This window comes from Mytilus edulis, chromosome 5 (genome assembly GCF_963676685.1).
Source record: "Mytilus edulis chromosome 5, xbMytEdul2.2, whole genome shotgun sequence".
Lineage (NCBI taxonomy): Eukaryota > Metazoa > Mollusca > Bivalvia > Mytilida > Mytilidae > Mytilus > Mytilus edulis.
Window position 1 is genome coordinate 31,209,009 of NC_092348.1, and position 17,573 is coordinate 31,226,581.

Here is a 17,573-nt window from a genome sequence, read left to right on the forward strand (position 1 = left end):
TTTGAGGCATTAAACATGGAGAAATAAATTTGGAAGGTGTATGAAAATCAATGGCAAGTAACCCACTGTAAACACTAGGGACTGGTCTCGGACCAATAGTGCATATTGTATCTGTTAAAATTCCATCTTCCACAGATCGAAATAAAAAGAGATAACACCAAACTCAGATCAGAAACTTGGTCAATGGTTGTCGTAAGTTCATAATGATTTGTTTTGTAGTAGGTGGTAGAACTATTGTAGTCTGTTAAATTTGTCTACGACTTGCCTAGAATTTTGAAAAAATATTAAGATGTTAATAACCAGTTCTTGGGGTGAACACTAAATTTTGGAAAAAATCTGGAGGCCTGCTAGATGATTTAGTTTGTTTAAAATTGGTATGGACGAATACTGTTACATGCAATGCTTTACAAGCTAATGTTGATTTTTCAGAAGATGTATTGGTTTATGAGTTTCAGTTAATGTCATGTATCTAGTAAGTGAACGAATATCGAAGGTACAATACATAAATTGGACAAACATGCCATTGAACCATATTTATTTGACAAAACAACATTAGCTTGTACTGCATTACACGTAACAGTATTCATCCATACCAATTTTAAACAATTTAAGTCGTCTAGCAGGCCTCCAGATTTTTCGGAAAATTCAGTGTTCACCTCAAGAACCGGTTTGGCTACAACATAACAATTTCAAGTTTATTAACCATTTACACTGTGTGTATGTTAAGTATGTCTAAATAAAGATATGTTTCCATAGTTTAGGACTTTTTTTTTTATTATAGGTTGAAAAATACAGCCAAATGTTTTAACAGTTTAGATGTTTTTGATGATTCCTATATTTTGACTTTAGTAGAATCTTAAAACAATTGTCTATTGTTTAAGAACGTACATAACTAATATATGTTGATCTCCAGATGTCCCTATTTGTATAGTGTTGGGTAAAAGTCTCATTAAAATGCATGTCAAACCCTTTTTTCAACTATTTTGGCTATATTCATACAAAAATAAATTTCTTGAAAAAAGTATCTGCAGTAATACGATAAATGTTGGTAACCATTTGCTCTTTAACAAATTTTCAGGTACACATCATATACGGACTTTCTAAAACTCAATTTTATTATCTGCACTTAAAATTATGTAGTAAAACCGCACTTAAATAGGATGTATTTCATAATATCACTTCCATGTTATTATGTCAAGATCACAATCTTTGCATGGTTTTTTTTAAGAAAAGGCAAAAAATGCATGTATTTTTTCATTTGTAATCCCGGATATATGATGGTAACCAAAAGTGATCTGGAACTAAAAGGTGCATTTTTAAAGTGTAGATGAAACTTTAGGAAGAAAGGTAATATGTTTAAATATTTTTTGATTATTTTATGTAATCGTAAGGCTAGTAATTTTGCATTCTATTAAGTGTTAGTTTGTACCGGAATATCAAAGACGCACGGTATCTAAAATATTTTTTTTCTCTCTTTGCTTTCCAAACTTTCTAATGCTTTTTTTTTTTTTTTTCTTAATTAATGATATCTAGTCTATTCCTCATGAAAGTTTCTTCGTCTAATGTTATGTATAATAAGGCCTTAAAGTGTTATCCTGATTCATTGAGAAACATGCGTTCTCCTTAATTAAATGTGTTTTTTTCATACCGGTATATGATACAAACTGTATATAAATTCAGTCGTTTAATCAAAAAAATCATGCTTACCACCTTGCACCAATTTGCAGTAGATATTCACTATGAAAGTCGCGAACTTTGTCTTTGCATGCATTTATGAAATTCTCTGTTCATGGTTCCTACAAAAGTGGTTGTTAAAATTGTGGTGTCATCAGTCTTATTGTTCCTGTAAGTGTAACATAACAAGGATAAATGTTAATACATATCTACTGAAAAAATTAAATGTTTAAAACAGAACGTTATAACAAATTGACCATAAATTGTGCAGCGTTCTGAGGTTCACAATAGCCTTTTTTTTGTAAGAAAACATCTGGTTTGGTATTTTCGTAAAATTGGGCAAAATTTATATATCCATAAAAAGAAGAAGAATATCATGTTCCGCTTAACAAAAAATCTGTAAACGAGTTGATTTATATATTATATTATTTTTACTAATATGAATAATCCTCTGTTTTGTTTTTCTGCCCTTGTTTTACCCAGCTCGCCTTAAAAGGCAAAGTAAAGGGTTGAAAAATACAATGCTGTTTGTCAAAATGTTAGAAAATCATCAAGTCTTTCAATACTTAAAATTTACAAGTTTTATGGACATTTCAATATCAACTTTGTATATGAAACAAACCGGAAAAACTTCAAGTAAGTTTTGTGGTTTGTTTAAGGTAATTTGTTTGTGGTTTTGTTTCTAGGTTCAAAAGGTCATGCGTGTTTTTCACCTTAATATATATGTCTTCTATTTCTACTTTTTTACCATTTGCCTCGTTCTGAATAATGGAGCTGTTAGTTTTATTTTGCTGAACCAGCAATCCAATAACGCAAACAAAACGACAAACATATGGTATTTAACGATATAAGCTCCGAATAACCCAGCTTTAAAAAAAATATCAGAGACTACAACATTTCGTCATCAAAACCATATTATCAAAATAACAAAAACTTTTTAAGAATGTACTAATCTTTGAAAGTCATATTTAGGAGTTTTAGTTATATGTTCGGTCTCCTTGGATTTTTTCGTACGATATAGGGTAAAATAGTTTTCCCCATGTATACCACCCATTTTTCTTTCCATGTAACATTTAAATAACTCATAAAAGTTTTACCAAAATATTATAGCAGATTCTCGCTTTCTTTTCTAACGCTTTAAAACTGTAATATTGACCATCGTGAACTAAGGTAAACATTCAAGTTAGTCTTTTCTCGCCATATTTCAAAAATAAAAAATAACGATGTTAAAAACCTATCAATATTTTTGGCTTATTTGTTCCTGAACTAATGGTCTTCTGATTTATAATATCAATTTCAAATTCTAGTAAATTTTAATTTCAACTAAGATCACCCTAAGATATGACACCATTATATCATTTTAATCAAATATCTCAAAAAGGAGTTCAATAACCTATCAATATTTTTTGCATATTTGTTCCTTAACTAATGCTCTTCTGATTTATAGTATCAATTTCAAATTCTAGTGTTTTTTTTATTAAATTTCAATTAAGTACATCCATAATTATAACACAATAATATTTAAAATCAAATATCTCAAAATAGAGTTCGACAACCAAATAATATTTTTGGCTTATTTGTTCCTTAAGTAATGCTCTTCTGACCTATAGTATCAACTTCAAAATCTAGTAAGTACATCCTTTAAAATAACACAATAATAACTACTGGCACAAATGCTATGCAAGCCAAATCACACAAAAGTATGTGAAATTACATACTGTATTTTTATAAAATCCCCTTTCTTTTCCAAATGTTAAAACGTTATAATCTACAAATTACAAAAAAAAACTGACAATGACTATGACAAATCATACGGATTCTATGTAATGATTCAAAATTCATTTCAAGGGATATTATAAATGGTTATACAATTTTAAGAAAGGTGTTTCACCTCAGTCTATGTAATGCATGTATATTTTTTTAGTTAATTTTTATTTTTAATAGATTGTACGAAGCTACGACAAACTGAACTAATGAAAAACAGTCATAAAGGCCAAGTTTTACTCTATATACAATGAAAGTTTCAAACTGTTTATTAACAATCCTTATCTTTTACAATTATTGTTCTGAGCTGACCTTTGGACAGAAAGGTCACAACAATGGTTTAAATTTGAATATATCTGGAGGAGGGGGTGGCGGAGGTGGCGGAATTGGTCCAGGAGGAGACGGCGGAAGCGTAATAACTAACCTGAATATCAAGAAAATAAAAAATGTTCGCAAGAATAAAGGCGACAGACAAAAGATTAAGTTAGCAAACGGGATAACTCTTGAAGGATTTAATTTGAATATCAATGGCGGTGGCGGTGGTGGCGGCGGTGGTTTGGGTGCAGGAGGCGATGGTGGAGACATTATCACTAATGTAAATGTGGGGAAGATGAAGAATGTTGATAAGGTAAAACCTTTGAAGAAAAAAAAAGACAAAAAAGACAAAAAGAAAGACAAAAAAAAGAAAAAGAAAGACAAAAAAAGGAAAAAGAAAGACAGAAAAAAGAAAAAGAAAGACAAAAAAACAAAATAAAAAGAAGAACCACGATTGGTGTTGATTAGGAAATATTATATGAACAAAGATATAATTAGACACGTTTTTATTATTTCTCTATTGACTGATATTTAAAACAAAATAAATTCGATTTCTTATATTTCGTTTATGTTTGCCTCATGTTAGACTCGATCGCCCTATATTGAATAAGGACACTTAACAAATTCAAATTCAAATCTGTATTGCCATAACACTAAATATTTTTAGTACATTGTATGTGACACAACATATCAAAATAAAAAGAAACAATAAACTTAACGAACATATGTTACAGAACCCCTGATTCATATACTGTTTATCTCACTTTACCTGAATGGCCAAGTGAGCTTTTCACATTACTTGGCAACCGTCGTCTGTCGTCATCGGTCGTCATTAAATTTTACAAAAATCTTCTTCTCTGAAACTACTGAGACAAATTTAACCAAATTTTGCCACAATCATCATTCAGTTATAAATTTCAGAACATGTGTCCGATGACCCCGCTTGCCAACCAGCAAAGGCCGATATGGACTGAAAATAGAACATAGAGGTAAAATACACTCTTTGGCTTTGAGTTATTATCTCTGACACTGTAGCAAAAGTAAAATGCTTGCATTACTTCTTCATGAATCAATTGTAAACAAAAATACCAAGTGAGCGACACAGGCTCCTTGGAGCATCTAGTTTAAATACATGACCGGTTGAACTATATTTCTTTTTAGTATCGTAACCGTAAATATAAATACATAGATATAGGAAGATGTGGTGTGAGTGCCAATGAGACAACTCTCCATACAAATAAAAATTTAAAAAGTAAACCATTATAGGTTAAAGTACGGCCTTCAACACATGTTCACAATAAGTTACAAAGATAATGATATGTAACAGTTGATGTCAACTGTTAAACAATTATACTACCTTATCACTGTCGGCCCAGGACTCTTGTTTCACTTCCTTCACATCGATGACACAATAATGTTATTTTTAATCTGAAAATACATAATTTGTGCGATTTTTTTTCTATTGAATTAAGGAATATAACCGTAGCTTAGTCATGCAAAGATTTTATAAGCTCTTTATTTTTTTATTGAATAAGATTTTGATTATCAAATATATTGGCCTCGAGCATCACTGCAAACACACTATTTTTTAATGTTTTTCACCTCTCTGTGGAATTCAAAAACCGACAACTGCCGCTATTATAAAAGAGAGGTGAAAATATCAAGGGTGCATTCAAACTCCCAAGTCGAAACTAAACTGACAAACGACATGGCTAAAGAAAACAACAAACAAACAAACAACAATGCATGCACATAACAAAACATAGAAAACCAAATACTGTTTCACACGATCCCCAACAAAAACTGGTGCAGCGAAAAGGGTAAGTAGATACTGCTCCACTTATGGCACTTGTTGTGCAGCTCATGTTAGTATTAAATTGGTACGTCAAATTCGGGGGAAAAGGGACTGGAGAGCCGTTACATAATTTACCCCTCAGAAGCGGGTGTTTATTGTTTCCGGATCGACAAACGGCATTATCACCCGTTGCTAATATTATCACATGCTGTTATGGATTGGCGGTGCTTCTGAAAAGTTAGTGAAGATTAACAAATGGCGCGTTTCAATAAAATGAATGGAAAATATATTGATATGCATAAAAAAAATATCTAGTTTACATTGGCTCAAATATCGATTTTGTCATCAGCAAATCAAAACATAACTAAATTTGTATTCTTTTCAATCGGCATGTATAAAACACATTAACGTTTTTTTTATTCTATATAGAGGTTTACTCCTACTGCTTGTCTATATTTGTGGGGCCATTGTACAAGTCATAACTTCTTTTAAATTAACTGTCCTTGATTTTAAAGTACTAAATCCCTGGGATTTTTTTTAGTTTTAGTGTGATGTTACACTTTTGTTTCAGATAAGGGTGAAGGTTGAACGTGTTAGTGTGTAAAGCCGCTGCATTCGTTTGCACCTGTCCTAGGTCAGAAATCTGATGTTCAGTAGTTGTCGTTTGTTGATGAGATTCATAAACCCAAACCGCATAGTCAGCTATAAAAGGCCCTGTAATGACAGATGTTAAACGATTCAAACAGAAGACTAACGGCCCGACTCGTGTACAAAACAATGTAAGAAAAACAAATTTGATTTACAGCAACAAACAACAACCTCTGAACTACAGGCTCCTGACATAGGACAGACGCATGCATGATGTGGGGTTAAACTAGTTTGCTAGCACCAAACTCTCACCTTAATAAGGGACAGCAGTAAAACATAAGAACAATTTACAAAATTCAGTTTGAAAGAGCTTATCCTATCATATCGATATACAAAGAGGATAACATGGCAGCACATAAAACACCTTCCAAAATCGAGAGAGAGAGACAATAGGTACAGATCTGAGAGTACTTGCAGTCAGCTAGTCAAAATTCAAAAACAAAGAATTAATTAAGACTCTTTCAAAATTAAGTACTGTTATTAGTTAAAGTGAATAGCAAGAGAGACCATTCCTAGGGAAAAGACATATGTTTTGCAATATAAATTTACAGTTCAATTAAGGATGAATTTCTTTATTTAAGTTTTATTTATAATTTAATGAAAGGGTGAATTATACACTAAAATACACTAATCCTCAAAAATTTGTATTCGTTTTTGTTTAATTCTTAATTTCTTTTTAAAAAATACTTACGACAATTCTATTCTTATACAAAGACTTCACCATTATACACGCGAAGTTATGTAAATGTTGTAATGTTACAAAAAGTCAGTTCAAAGTTAATGCCAATTAAACAATTATTTTTATTGTGCACAATTGATATTGTTCCTCCCTTGTTCGTTCACCATTGGATTATGATTTGTTACTTCTTATAACAGGGATGATGTCTGAGGGTGAATGAGTCTTGTAACAGGGATGATGTCTGAGGGCGAATGAGTCTTATAACAGGGATGATGTCTGAGGGTGAATGAGTCTTATAACAGGGATGATGTCTGAGGGTGAATGAGTCTTATAACAGGGATGATGTCTGAGGGCGAATGAGTCTGATAACAGGGATGATGTCTGAGGGTGAATGAGTCTTATAACAGGGATGATGTCTGAGGGCGAATGAGTCTTATAACAGGGATGATGTCTGAGGGTGAATGAGTCTTATAACAGGGATGATGTCTGAGGGCGAATGAGTCTGATAACAGGGATGATGTCTGAGGGTGAATGAGTCTTATAACAGGGATGATGTCTGAGGGCGAATGAGTCTTATAACAGGGATGATGTCTGAGGGTGAATGAGTCTTGTAACAGGGATGATGTCTGAGGGCGAATGAGTCTTATAACAGGGATGATGTCTGAGGGTGAATGAGTCTTATAACAGGGATGATGTCTGAGGGTGAATGAGTCTTGTAACAGGGATGATGTCTGAGGGCGAATGAGTCTTATAACAGGGATGATGTCTGAGGGCGAATGAGTCTTATAACAGGGATGATGTCTGAGGGCGAATGAGTCTTATAACAGGGATGATGTCTGAGGGCGAATGAGTCTTATAACAGGGATGATGTCTGAGGGCGAATGAGTCTTATAACAGGGATGATGTCTGAGGGCGAATGAGTCTTATAACAGGGATGATGTCTGAGGGCGAATGAGTCTTATAACAGGGATGATGTCTGAGGGCGAATGAGTCTTATAACAGGGATGATGTCTGAGGGCGAATGAGTCTTATAACAGGGATGATGTCTGAGGGCGAATGAGTCTTATAACAGGGATGATGTCTGAGGGCGAATGAGTCTTATAACAGGGATGATGTCTGAGGGCGAATGAGTCTTATAACAGGGATGATGTCTGAGGGCGAATGAGTCTTATAACAGGGATGATGTCTGAGGGCGAATGAGTCTTATAACAGGGATGATGTCTGAGGGCGAATGAGTCTTATAACAGGGATGATGTCTGAGGGCGAATGAGTCTTATAACAGGGATGATGTCTGAGGGTGAATGAGTCTTATAACAGGGATGATGTCTGAGGGCGAATGAGTCTTGTAACAGGGATGATGTCTGAGGGCGAATGAGTCTTAAAACAGGGATGATGTCTGAGGGCGAATGAGTCTTATAACAGGGATGATGTCTGAGGGCGAATGAGTCTTATAACAGGGATGATGTCTGAGGATGAATGAGTCTTGTAACAGGGATGATGTCTGAGGGCGAATGAGTCTTAAAACAGGGATGATGTCTGAGGGCGAATGAGTCTTATAACAGGGATGATGTCTGAGGGCGAATGAGTCTTATAACAGGGATGATGTCTGAGGATGAATGAGTCTTGTAACAGGGATGATGTCTGAGGGTGAATGAGTCTTGAATTTTGAATCTTGCTATGTTTTGTTTCAAAAACTTATTTTAAAAATCATGGCTAAAATAAGTCTTAAAACTGTGTTCAATACATATTAGCTACTTTACTTTCATGTGTATACTGTATGGTTTTGTACTGTTGTGTTTTTTTTCTGGTTTCCCTCTTCCGAACTTAAGACAGTTGCATTCCATTCGTATGACGTGGTAAGCTGTTCATTTTGTCATTTGATAAAGGACTTTTTGTTTAGAATTTTCTGTGGAGATTGGTGTTTTTTAGTTATTTCCTTTTTGTTATGGTTGATTCAAAACCTCAAGTTAGAATATTTTACTATTCTTTTGTTTTAAAATATTCCAAAATATTTTACTTCTTGTATAATATAATTAACGACACTAGCAAATAGATGCACAATAGCACTATAAATATACTCTGAAAAATATTGCAAAAAGTTCTTTTCAGCTTATAGACATAATTTATCATTTTGAAGTACACAAGGACACGTGCACCATATGTATGCATGTTATGAAGTAGAATAGTTCAACTTTCTACATTTATTGCTCAGCGTTAGAATCAAATTTTAAGGTAGGTTATACAACTCTGAAACAATAATGATTTAAATTTGTTTAATTGAATGAACATTTCGTTTTTTTATGCGTTTTGTTATTTGATTTTGCCATGTGATTATGGACTTTCCGAATTAATTTTCCTCTAAATTCAGTATTTTTGTGATTTTACTTTTTTCCATTCAAACAAAATAAATATATACATGTATTAGATGAAAGTCAATCCAGAATAACTATTCGGACGCAAAAACTGATTATTTTTTTTTATTTTTATTTTTTTTGCAGTATGACGTTATGTTTGTTTTGTTTTGTTTTTTTGATTCAAAATTGAAAACAAATTTAATCGCCGTCCGAAAACAAAATAGCTTTAATTATACTTTTTGTGGCACATTTTGGAAATAAATTGTTTTAAAAATGTCGATACCGCTTCTTGGTTCATATTATGTCACAAAAAATACGTAACTCATTGAAATAAATGATTTGAAATAATTCCAAGGTTTTGTTTTGCCGAGCAACATTTGAACAACAAATTTTCTCCCGGAATATTATGGCAGCTTTTAAGATTGTTGAAAAATTCAATAAATACATTAATTTCTAGGAAAAGCTATTATCAACAAGAAAAAAAAATCTAGCTAGAAATTCTAGATAAAGCAGAAGTATCTGAAGTTCCTAGTTTTGTTTACGTTTTTGTAAATTAAACATAAATATAAAACAGACAGGAATATGGCAGTTGTTATCCATTCATTCTATGTGTTTAAACTTTTGGTTTAACCATTTGATAATACTATTCTTTCCATTTTGAATTTTTCTAGGAGTTCGGTGCTTTTGCTCTTTTATTTTTACTCGGAATCGGTTGATCGCAGATAGCTGCTCAGTTAAAAGACTAATTGGATACACAGTTTAATGGATTTTGTCCACCTAATAACAAAGCTAAAACATGAACTAAACAAAAGAAAGATGTTTGTACGCAGCTATTGTGTGTTTTTCTTTTTTCTTGTAGAAAAAATACGAACATTCTAATGAATATTATCGGGGTGATTTTGGTACTTGGCATTTTTAACAAATGTGCATGCCATGGCTACTATGGAGATAATTATTACAGAGGATACGGAGAACTTCCATTGCATAGACCGCAATCAAACGGAAGAGATTGGGAAAAACTATTCAAAAATTTGAAAGCACGTGTTAGTAATTTAGAAAAGGTTCACCGTAATAATACGGATGGAAACATCAATATTGATATTAAAGGAGGCGGGGGTGGTGGTGGAGGCGGAATCGAACCAGGAGGAAATGGTGGAAATCTAACAACTCATTTATTTATTAAGAAAATCAAAACGGTTCATACTAAGGATGGAACAAAAGTCATAATAAAGCCCGGTGATGGGCGAACATTACAAGTGCTTAAATTAATGATCAAAGGAGAAGGCGGCGGGGGAGGAGGCGGAATGGGTAAGGGTGGCGACGGAGGAAGTATATTTACAAACTTGACAATCAAAACATTTAAGACTGTATTTAGAGATGGAATAAATGTCACTACTGCTGAGGTTATAAATCCACTAGAAGGGCTCGGTTTGAACATTAAAGGTGGTGGCGGAGGTGGAGGTGGCGGCACAGGCCCTGGTGGCAACGGCGGCGACTTGGTTACAGCTATTGTCATAGAGAATGTAAAGGATGTAACTATAAACGGAACTTGGACAAAAGAAGATAGGAAGGCATGGAAATTAATAAAGAAGTTACGGAGACAAAAGAATAAACAAAATGGAAAAAAATAGGACCTAATGAGTCTAGCTCTTTCCTTGAATTTTAATATTTCAATGGTTGTGGAGATAAATGATTGAACACTCTCCTATGGTTGAGGAAAGTTGAGTGATAAAAAAATTTGTTAACTCATATATCGATTCTTTATGATTCTTGTTAAATTATATCTTTACTAACAATTGAAGCAAAAGCATGAATTGTTTTTTTTTAAACTGCATCATTGATTTGCGACTTACATATTAATGCAGTTGTTTTTAAAAGAGTTCAGGAAATTATCTTTTCTTTATTATTATTTTCTTATTATCATACACCCATCAACAAATGGAAATATTGCTGGAGTTCAGTTCGTCCGAAACGCTTTTTCTCATTCAAAACTAAAAACTCCTTAAGCCCAGGAGAACCTAATACCGACATAACAATTTAAATGTAGACATAATGAAACCCACCAAAACTCATCGAGATCTCAGCTGCTTTGGAATGGTCGATAGATATTGCTCAAAATCTCATGTTTCACCTAGAAAAAGTCATTACAGATACTTGGCTTATCAATTGCTACGCCAGACATGTGTTTCATCTTCATAAGACTCAGCAATGGTACAAACAGTTTGAATGCAAAATAAAATACGAAGTTGAAAAACATAAAAACATGTGCCAAATACGGCCAATGCAATTAATTCATAAGGGTAGAAAACATTAGTGTTTAAAACAATATCCTGTAATATCAACAGTTAAATGTAAAAAAAAATATTTTTAAAATACCGAACTCCGAGGAAAATTCCAAATGGGAAGTTCGTTATCGAATGGCAAAATCAAAAGCTCAAACACATCAAACGAATGGATAACAACTGAGACATACATGACTTGGTACAGACAATTTCTTGAAAACCTGGTTTTATAGCTAACTAAACCTCTCACTTGTATGACAGTCGCATACAATTCCATTATATTCACAACGATGTGTTAACAAAACAAACAGACGTAATACATGTAATATATAAAAATGTCAAAAAAACGACAAATTAGCAGAACATTAACATATCAATGGTAAGTACAAAATCTCTGATATTCTCAAGCGAGGATGTTACAATTAAAGAAAAAACGGACGAAATAGTGATAAACAACAATCGGAACATGTCAGTATTTATCTTTGACATAACATGTTATAACGATCAACTTACTTTTGATGGTGTACGTAAAACTGTCCAGACTTGTTGAAAGGAAGTAGTGCGGGATTAAACTTTGCAAAAAACTGCTGATTAACAAAATCAATTGAAGTCTTCGATTTGTTTTGTTCGATTACAGTGTTCATATGACGAAGCTTCGGATAGAAACCATTCGCGAATTGTTACGTATAAAAATAAAAAAAAAAATAAAAAATACCCCTTAAAATTTGTAATTTTTCACAGACCTTTCCTTATAACTCTGTCTTTTTTCTTTATCAAATACTGCTGTCTCTAAGCTGGCGTCTATTGTTTATAAGACAATTTTATCTCTACACAATTCTCCTGTTTCCCATATCACTTCATACCATTTATTGTATAGAAGAGTTTTTGGAATAATGTATGCTATGCTCACCGATTGATTATTTTTGCTCTATGTATTTGTCTTTGGGGAACCAGATATGAAAAACTTTCTGATAAAAATGCAATCGAAATACACAATTATACCGTCTTTCTTTATTATTTGTGGTGAAAGATCAATCATCGAATATGTTTAACAATTAATGTTGAACTCCTTTTTATGAATTATGCAACCAGTTGATAGATGGCATTATAATATTGCAAAAAATATAAACATCAGGTCATTGCTCTAAAATAAAGTGCATGAAGTTCCTTTGTAACTTATAGCCTTAACTTTTAGTTTTAAAGTAAACACGGATACACTTTTTGACCATGTATTTAAAGATATTTATAACAAACATTCTGTTGTTCTTGATGGGAAAAAACCTAAGCAGGTAAGTTAGACCTCTCTGAAACAATATCAAGGTAAATTTGCTAATTAATAAAATGCATAGAAATAAATATTGTCAACTGTGCTCAAAGATACGTTATTACAGATAATTGATTTTTCTATCCTGTAAAACCGGTTTTTTTCTGTTAATTTTCGGAATCGTATATGATATAATACATTTAATATACATAATTTGTTTTCCGTCAGCTATCAAGGGCCCCGATATGACAATGTAAAACAATTCAAACGAGAAAACTAACGGCCTTATTTATCTAAAAATATGAACGAAAAACAAATATTTAACACATAAACAAACGACAACCACTGAATTACAGGCTCCTAATTTGGGACAGGCACATACATAAATAATGTGGCGGGGTTAAACATGTTAGCATGTTAAAATTGTTTTCATATCTTTAGCATACACAACTCGAATGTTATTGGGATAACTCACAAATTCAATTGTCCTATGGAACAGCGAAAATGTTTTGTATAAAAGCGCAAATGGCATTTAAAACGCGCAAACGTGACGCGTCGAGATTTGACCACTTGGTTGCTTCAATATGTTTAATAATCAAACAATATCGCCATTATCATTTTACCCAATTTTCAAAAGAGTACAAAGTTAACGTAGTAATCTTTAAGATTTTTTTTTTAAAGGGTAATAATATCGGGATGAAAATTAACTACTATTTTTATATTACATGTGGTGAAAATATGCGATTAAAAACCAAAGGGACATAATAAAATATCATAGATCGCAAATAATCCGCTAATACCATAACAATAAATAAAATTTAAAAAATGGGTTAAAATATATTTGTCCATCTTTTTATAATTATTAATAAACATTTAAAAACAAATCAAGGTTTTTAAAGCATTAATTTAGTTCTTTTCTATTCTTTTTCCAGGAAAGATGAACATCTCAATAATTTACATCAGTTTGATTTTTAATCTTGTCATTTATGACAATTGTTTGGGCCATAGATCCTATGGAGAAAATTATCGCAGAAGACACGGACGATTATCAAGACAAAGACCACGTTCAAGTACTTTTGGCAGACGATTTGTGAAAAAAAACATACAAAAAGGTCTACCGTTGAAAGATCCCGAAATAATTGCTAGCACTACTGATCAGGTAGCACTTTCTAATGTTGACAGAAATATCAATATGAATTTAACAGGAGGCGGAGGTGGTGGCGGTGGAGGAATCGATCCAGGCGGAAATGGTGGAAATCTTTCTACTAATTTATTTATCAATAAAATCAAGACAATTCACACTAGTGACGGAACAATAATCAAAGTTAAACCTGGTGATGGTCGAACATTGGAAGCACTTAAATTGATCATTGACGGAGGAGGTGGCGGGGGAGGAGGAGGAATAGGAAAAGGCGGTGATGGAGGAAGTATATTTACAACCTTGACAATCAACAAATTAAAGACTGTTTTTAGAAATGGAGCAAATGCAACTTTTGCTGAAGTTCAAAACCCTCTCCGTGGACTCAGTTTGGAGATTAATGGCGGTGGTGGAGGTGGCGGAGGTGGACCAGGCCAAGGAGGCGATGGTGGCGATTTGGTTACAAATGTTGTCATTGGAAAAGCTAAAATAGTCACGAAAATTGGCGCTAGAAGAAGAAAAAAGAAAAAGGATCGGAAATTAAAAAGGATGTTGAAGAGGAAAAGGAAGAACAGAGACAAGTTTAAGCCATTGCTTAATTACTAGTTGTGATTGGAAGCAAAATGACAACACAAAGTTATCAAAAGAACTTTGACAAAAGGCTTTACTTTTTCCTGAATAAATCAACAATGGCTTAAAAAAGTTGATGCTTAATTTCAAACTGAATAAAATATGTACGAACCAAAATTCCACCCAAAACTAACCCATATTTAACGACAAAAAATCCTTCAACTTTACTGAATTCATAAATTGTACTAATATGATCTGTTCTATTCTGCAAACATATTGTCTTAAAACCAGCGCTTCTTACTTTACACCAATTTGTGTCAACGTCAGATAACAATAAGGCATACAATTTGTTACTCAAATATTGCAGCATAATGATTCTTTATAAGAACTCTTCCAGTCGATATTCATATTTGCTGATGTTGTTATATTGATATACAAGTGTAAAACGTTATATTTGATTTGTATGATAGGTAGCGACTGCAACCCCGATATTAGTGGGACAATCTTGTTTAAATTATATTTGTCTGTGTCATGTTTTAGTGATTGTTTGTCATTTTGCTCTGTGCTGTTTATATTGGCTGTTATTATTCCATATAGTTTGATTTAACCACTTTCGTATATGTATATAATGTTTGTATAAGATGACATTTATTTCATAATGAAACGCCTCATTGGAAACGACTAAAAATAATAAAAACATCTGTAAAATCTGTGTTGTTTGCTTTTTTCATCTGAAATTATTTCCCTGCATAACCAGAGTTATTGTAAGCGTTTATGCATGAAATCAAGGCATAAAAACGTTTATAGTTTGAACTTGTAAAGCTTTAAATTTGAAAGTTATACACTGTATGAATATTTTTATAATTACCTATAAAGATAATAAGCAAGAATTGTGACAATACAATTTAACTGTCATGAGATAACACTACATCTCATATTAAGGCAAAAACAAAATAACTTACTTTTAGATCAAGAATTACTGCCATGATGTTGTTCCCGAAGCATAAAGGCAAACAATATAATATTATTCCAATATAATTTAGTTATAAAACACGTTAGGAGTCCAAATCTTTAGGTTTAGGTTTGAAACACATTGACTACTTTCCCCTTGACTCAAAATTTAAAACATCGTTTCCTTTTCGTATTGACCTTCTATTTTACAGCTAGTGTGTGTACACATGATATTCGATAATGATTCCTGTTGATACTTATTCGACAGATCATTTGATAAAACTAATTTCAAGAAATTACCGCATCAATTATATGGTATCCAAATTTTATCGTTCTGCTTTGCATTTATTTACAGTCCAAAAACATTAGAAGACATGGTATGTTAACTAATGAGACAATTTCTATTAATGAGAAACTAAATTATGTTTCAACAATAAGCGAAAACATGTGAAACATACAGCAAATCAAAGACTAGTACTGTATTACAAACTCCTCTTTTTGGACAGACACATAAAGAATGTAAAATTATGTTTAAAAAAGAAGATGTGGTATGATTGCGATTAGACAAAAGACACTAAATGACACAGAAATTAAAAACTAAAGGTCATCAACAATATGCAAAGCCTATATCGCATAGTCAGCCTTGTCTATGTATAAAAAAACATATATGTAACACATTAACAAACGACAACCACTGAGTTACAGGCTCCAGACTTGGGACAGGCACATGAATACTAAATGTGGCGGGGTTAAACATCTTAGCGGGATGCCAACCCTCCCACTAACATGTCCAGTGTATAACAGTACAACATAAGAACGAACTATAAAAATCTCTTGAAAAAGTCTAACTTATCAGATGGATAAAACTACAAATACTACAAATAAAAGTGGACGTGGCCGGGTACTTGTACATCCTAACAACAAAAGACACCAAGTGAAGATTTGAGATTACTCAAAGTTACTGACAGCTAGTTCAAAGCCATTAATAACTAAAAAAAAACTGCATATAAGACCAAATTATCAATCAGTACACATCCAACATTCAATCGGGATTTGGTGTTAAGACGTCATAAACAGTCGGAGAAAAACATGACCTTGTGCAATACCTAGGTACGTGTTGTTAACCCAAAGTTTTGTACGATCAGGGACCTTGCTCTACATAAAGCAACTGTCATGTTGACCACTGCAATTCAAATCTAGCGAGTATTTGCAGTTACTAAAGTCGAGTTCAAACGTCCATTTCAACTTATAAATAAATAATGTTTTCATATTTGAAAAGTGTGTATGTGTTGTTGTCCGGCCAGTTTTTTTTATCACTTGTCCATTTCAGTAATGATTAATGAATGCATAACCCATTAGGCGTTTGCTCTTCTTTCTATTAAGAATCCCTAAATGACATTGTTTCGTCGTATTAATTGTTCTCCCTAATTATTTACTTGTTTAATACCTTTGTTATGCAGACGTTTTACATCTTACAGATCGTTCCAGTCATAACCTGTACATCAAGTTAATTTGTTGACCAGATATTTCGGCAGGGGAAAATTACCTAGTAACGGTTTTGTTAACGGCTCCGGTCGGTCCTTAGACCAAAGCCAGGTAACCACGGAAACAATAATTGTATTTAACATTTTTTTAATGAAACACATGTAAAGCAAAATGTGGTATGAAAAGTTCTAAACAATATGAGGGTCAAATACAGATAAGCATCCGTTCTCTTGTTGTTTTTATGCATGATTTATCACTTTGAAATGAACAAGGAGACACCACGTGAATTAAAAAACAATAGTATATAAAGAATATTCAATTGTTTTTTGTAGGAAAAAATATCATACAGGTAAGTAATTATACAGAGCAAATCAGAAGGAAAAGAAAATTGTAAAAGACGCGAGAAAGAAACTAATGAAAGCAATGCAAAATCAAAGAAAGAAAATGAAATGGATCGAAAAAGAAGGTAAAAAGACTAGAGAATGAAGAGAACGGAATAGATGTGATGAAAAAAATGATATGTTCGTCCTTATTGTGCTCTGATATTGTCTTGAAGTGTGAATGTATGAATTTTGCGTTTCTCTTAAAGAAATTATTTTTGTATTGTCCGCTTTAAATTTAATACCACTATCGTTATATCTATATACTCATTTA

The 17,573-nt window shown here is 32.7% G+C and overlaps 1 protein-coding gene and 1 long non-coding RNA gene across 3 annotated transcripts; both read left to right on the forward strand.

The window, feature by feature from the left end:
• The first annotated feature begins 1,233 nt into the window (after positions 1–1,233).
• LOC139522368 (uncharacterized) lies at positions 1,234–4,311 on the forward strand. Its single transcript, XR_011664399.1, has 2 exons — positions 1,234–1,347; positions 3,619–4,311. It is a non-coding gene; the product is annotated as an uncharacterized lncRNA (long non-coding RNA).
• A 4,689-nt stretch (positions 4,312–9,000) lies between these two features.
• On the forward strand, positions 9,001–14,615 carry LOC139523424 (uncharacterized PE-PGRS family protein PE_PGRS10-like). 2 transcript variants are annotated; one of them, XM_071317459.1, is made up of 2 exons: positions 9,001–9,107; positions 13,708–14,615. In XM_071317459.1, the coding sequence occupies exon 2, from the start codon at positions 13,713–13,715 to the stop codon at positions 14,517–14,519; it is 807 nt and encodes a 268-aa protein (XP_071173560.1). In that variant the 5' UTR covers positions 9,001–9,107; positions 13,708–13,712; the 3' UTR covers positions 14,520–14,615. The 2 variants fall into 2 exon arrangements, with proteins under 2 accessions (XP_071173560.1, XP_071173561.1); XM_071317460.1 differs by lacking the exon at positions 9,001–9,107 and adding an exon at positions 12,719–12,800.
• The last annotated feature ends 2,958 nt before the right edge of the window (positions 14,616–17,573 follow it).

Excerpts from the sequence above, each read along its gene's own strand:
- LOC139523424 (XM_071317459.1), top strand. The coding sequence starts at position 13,713 with ATGAACATCTCAATAATTTACATCAGTTTGATTTTTAATCTTGTCATT.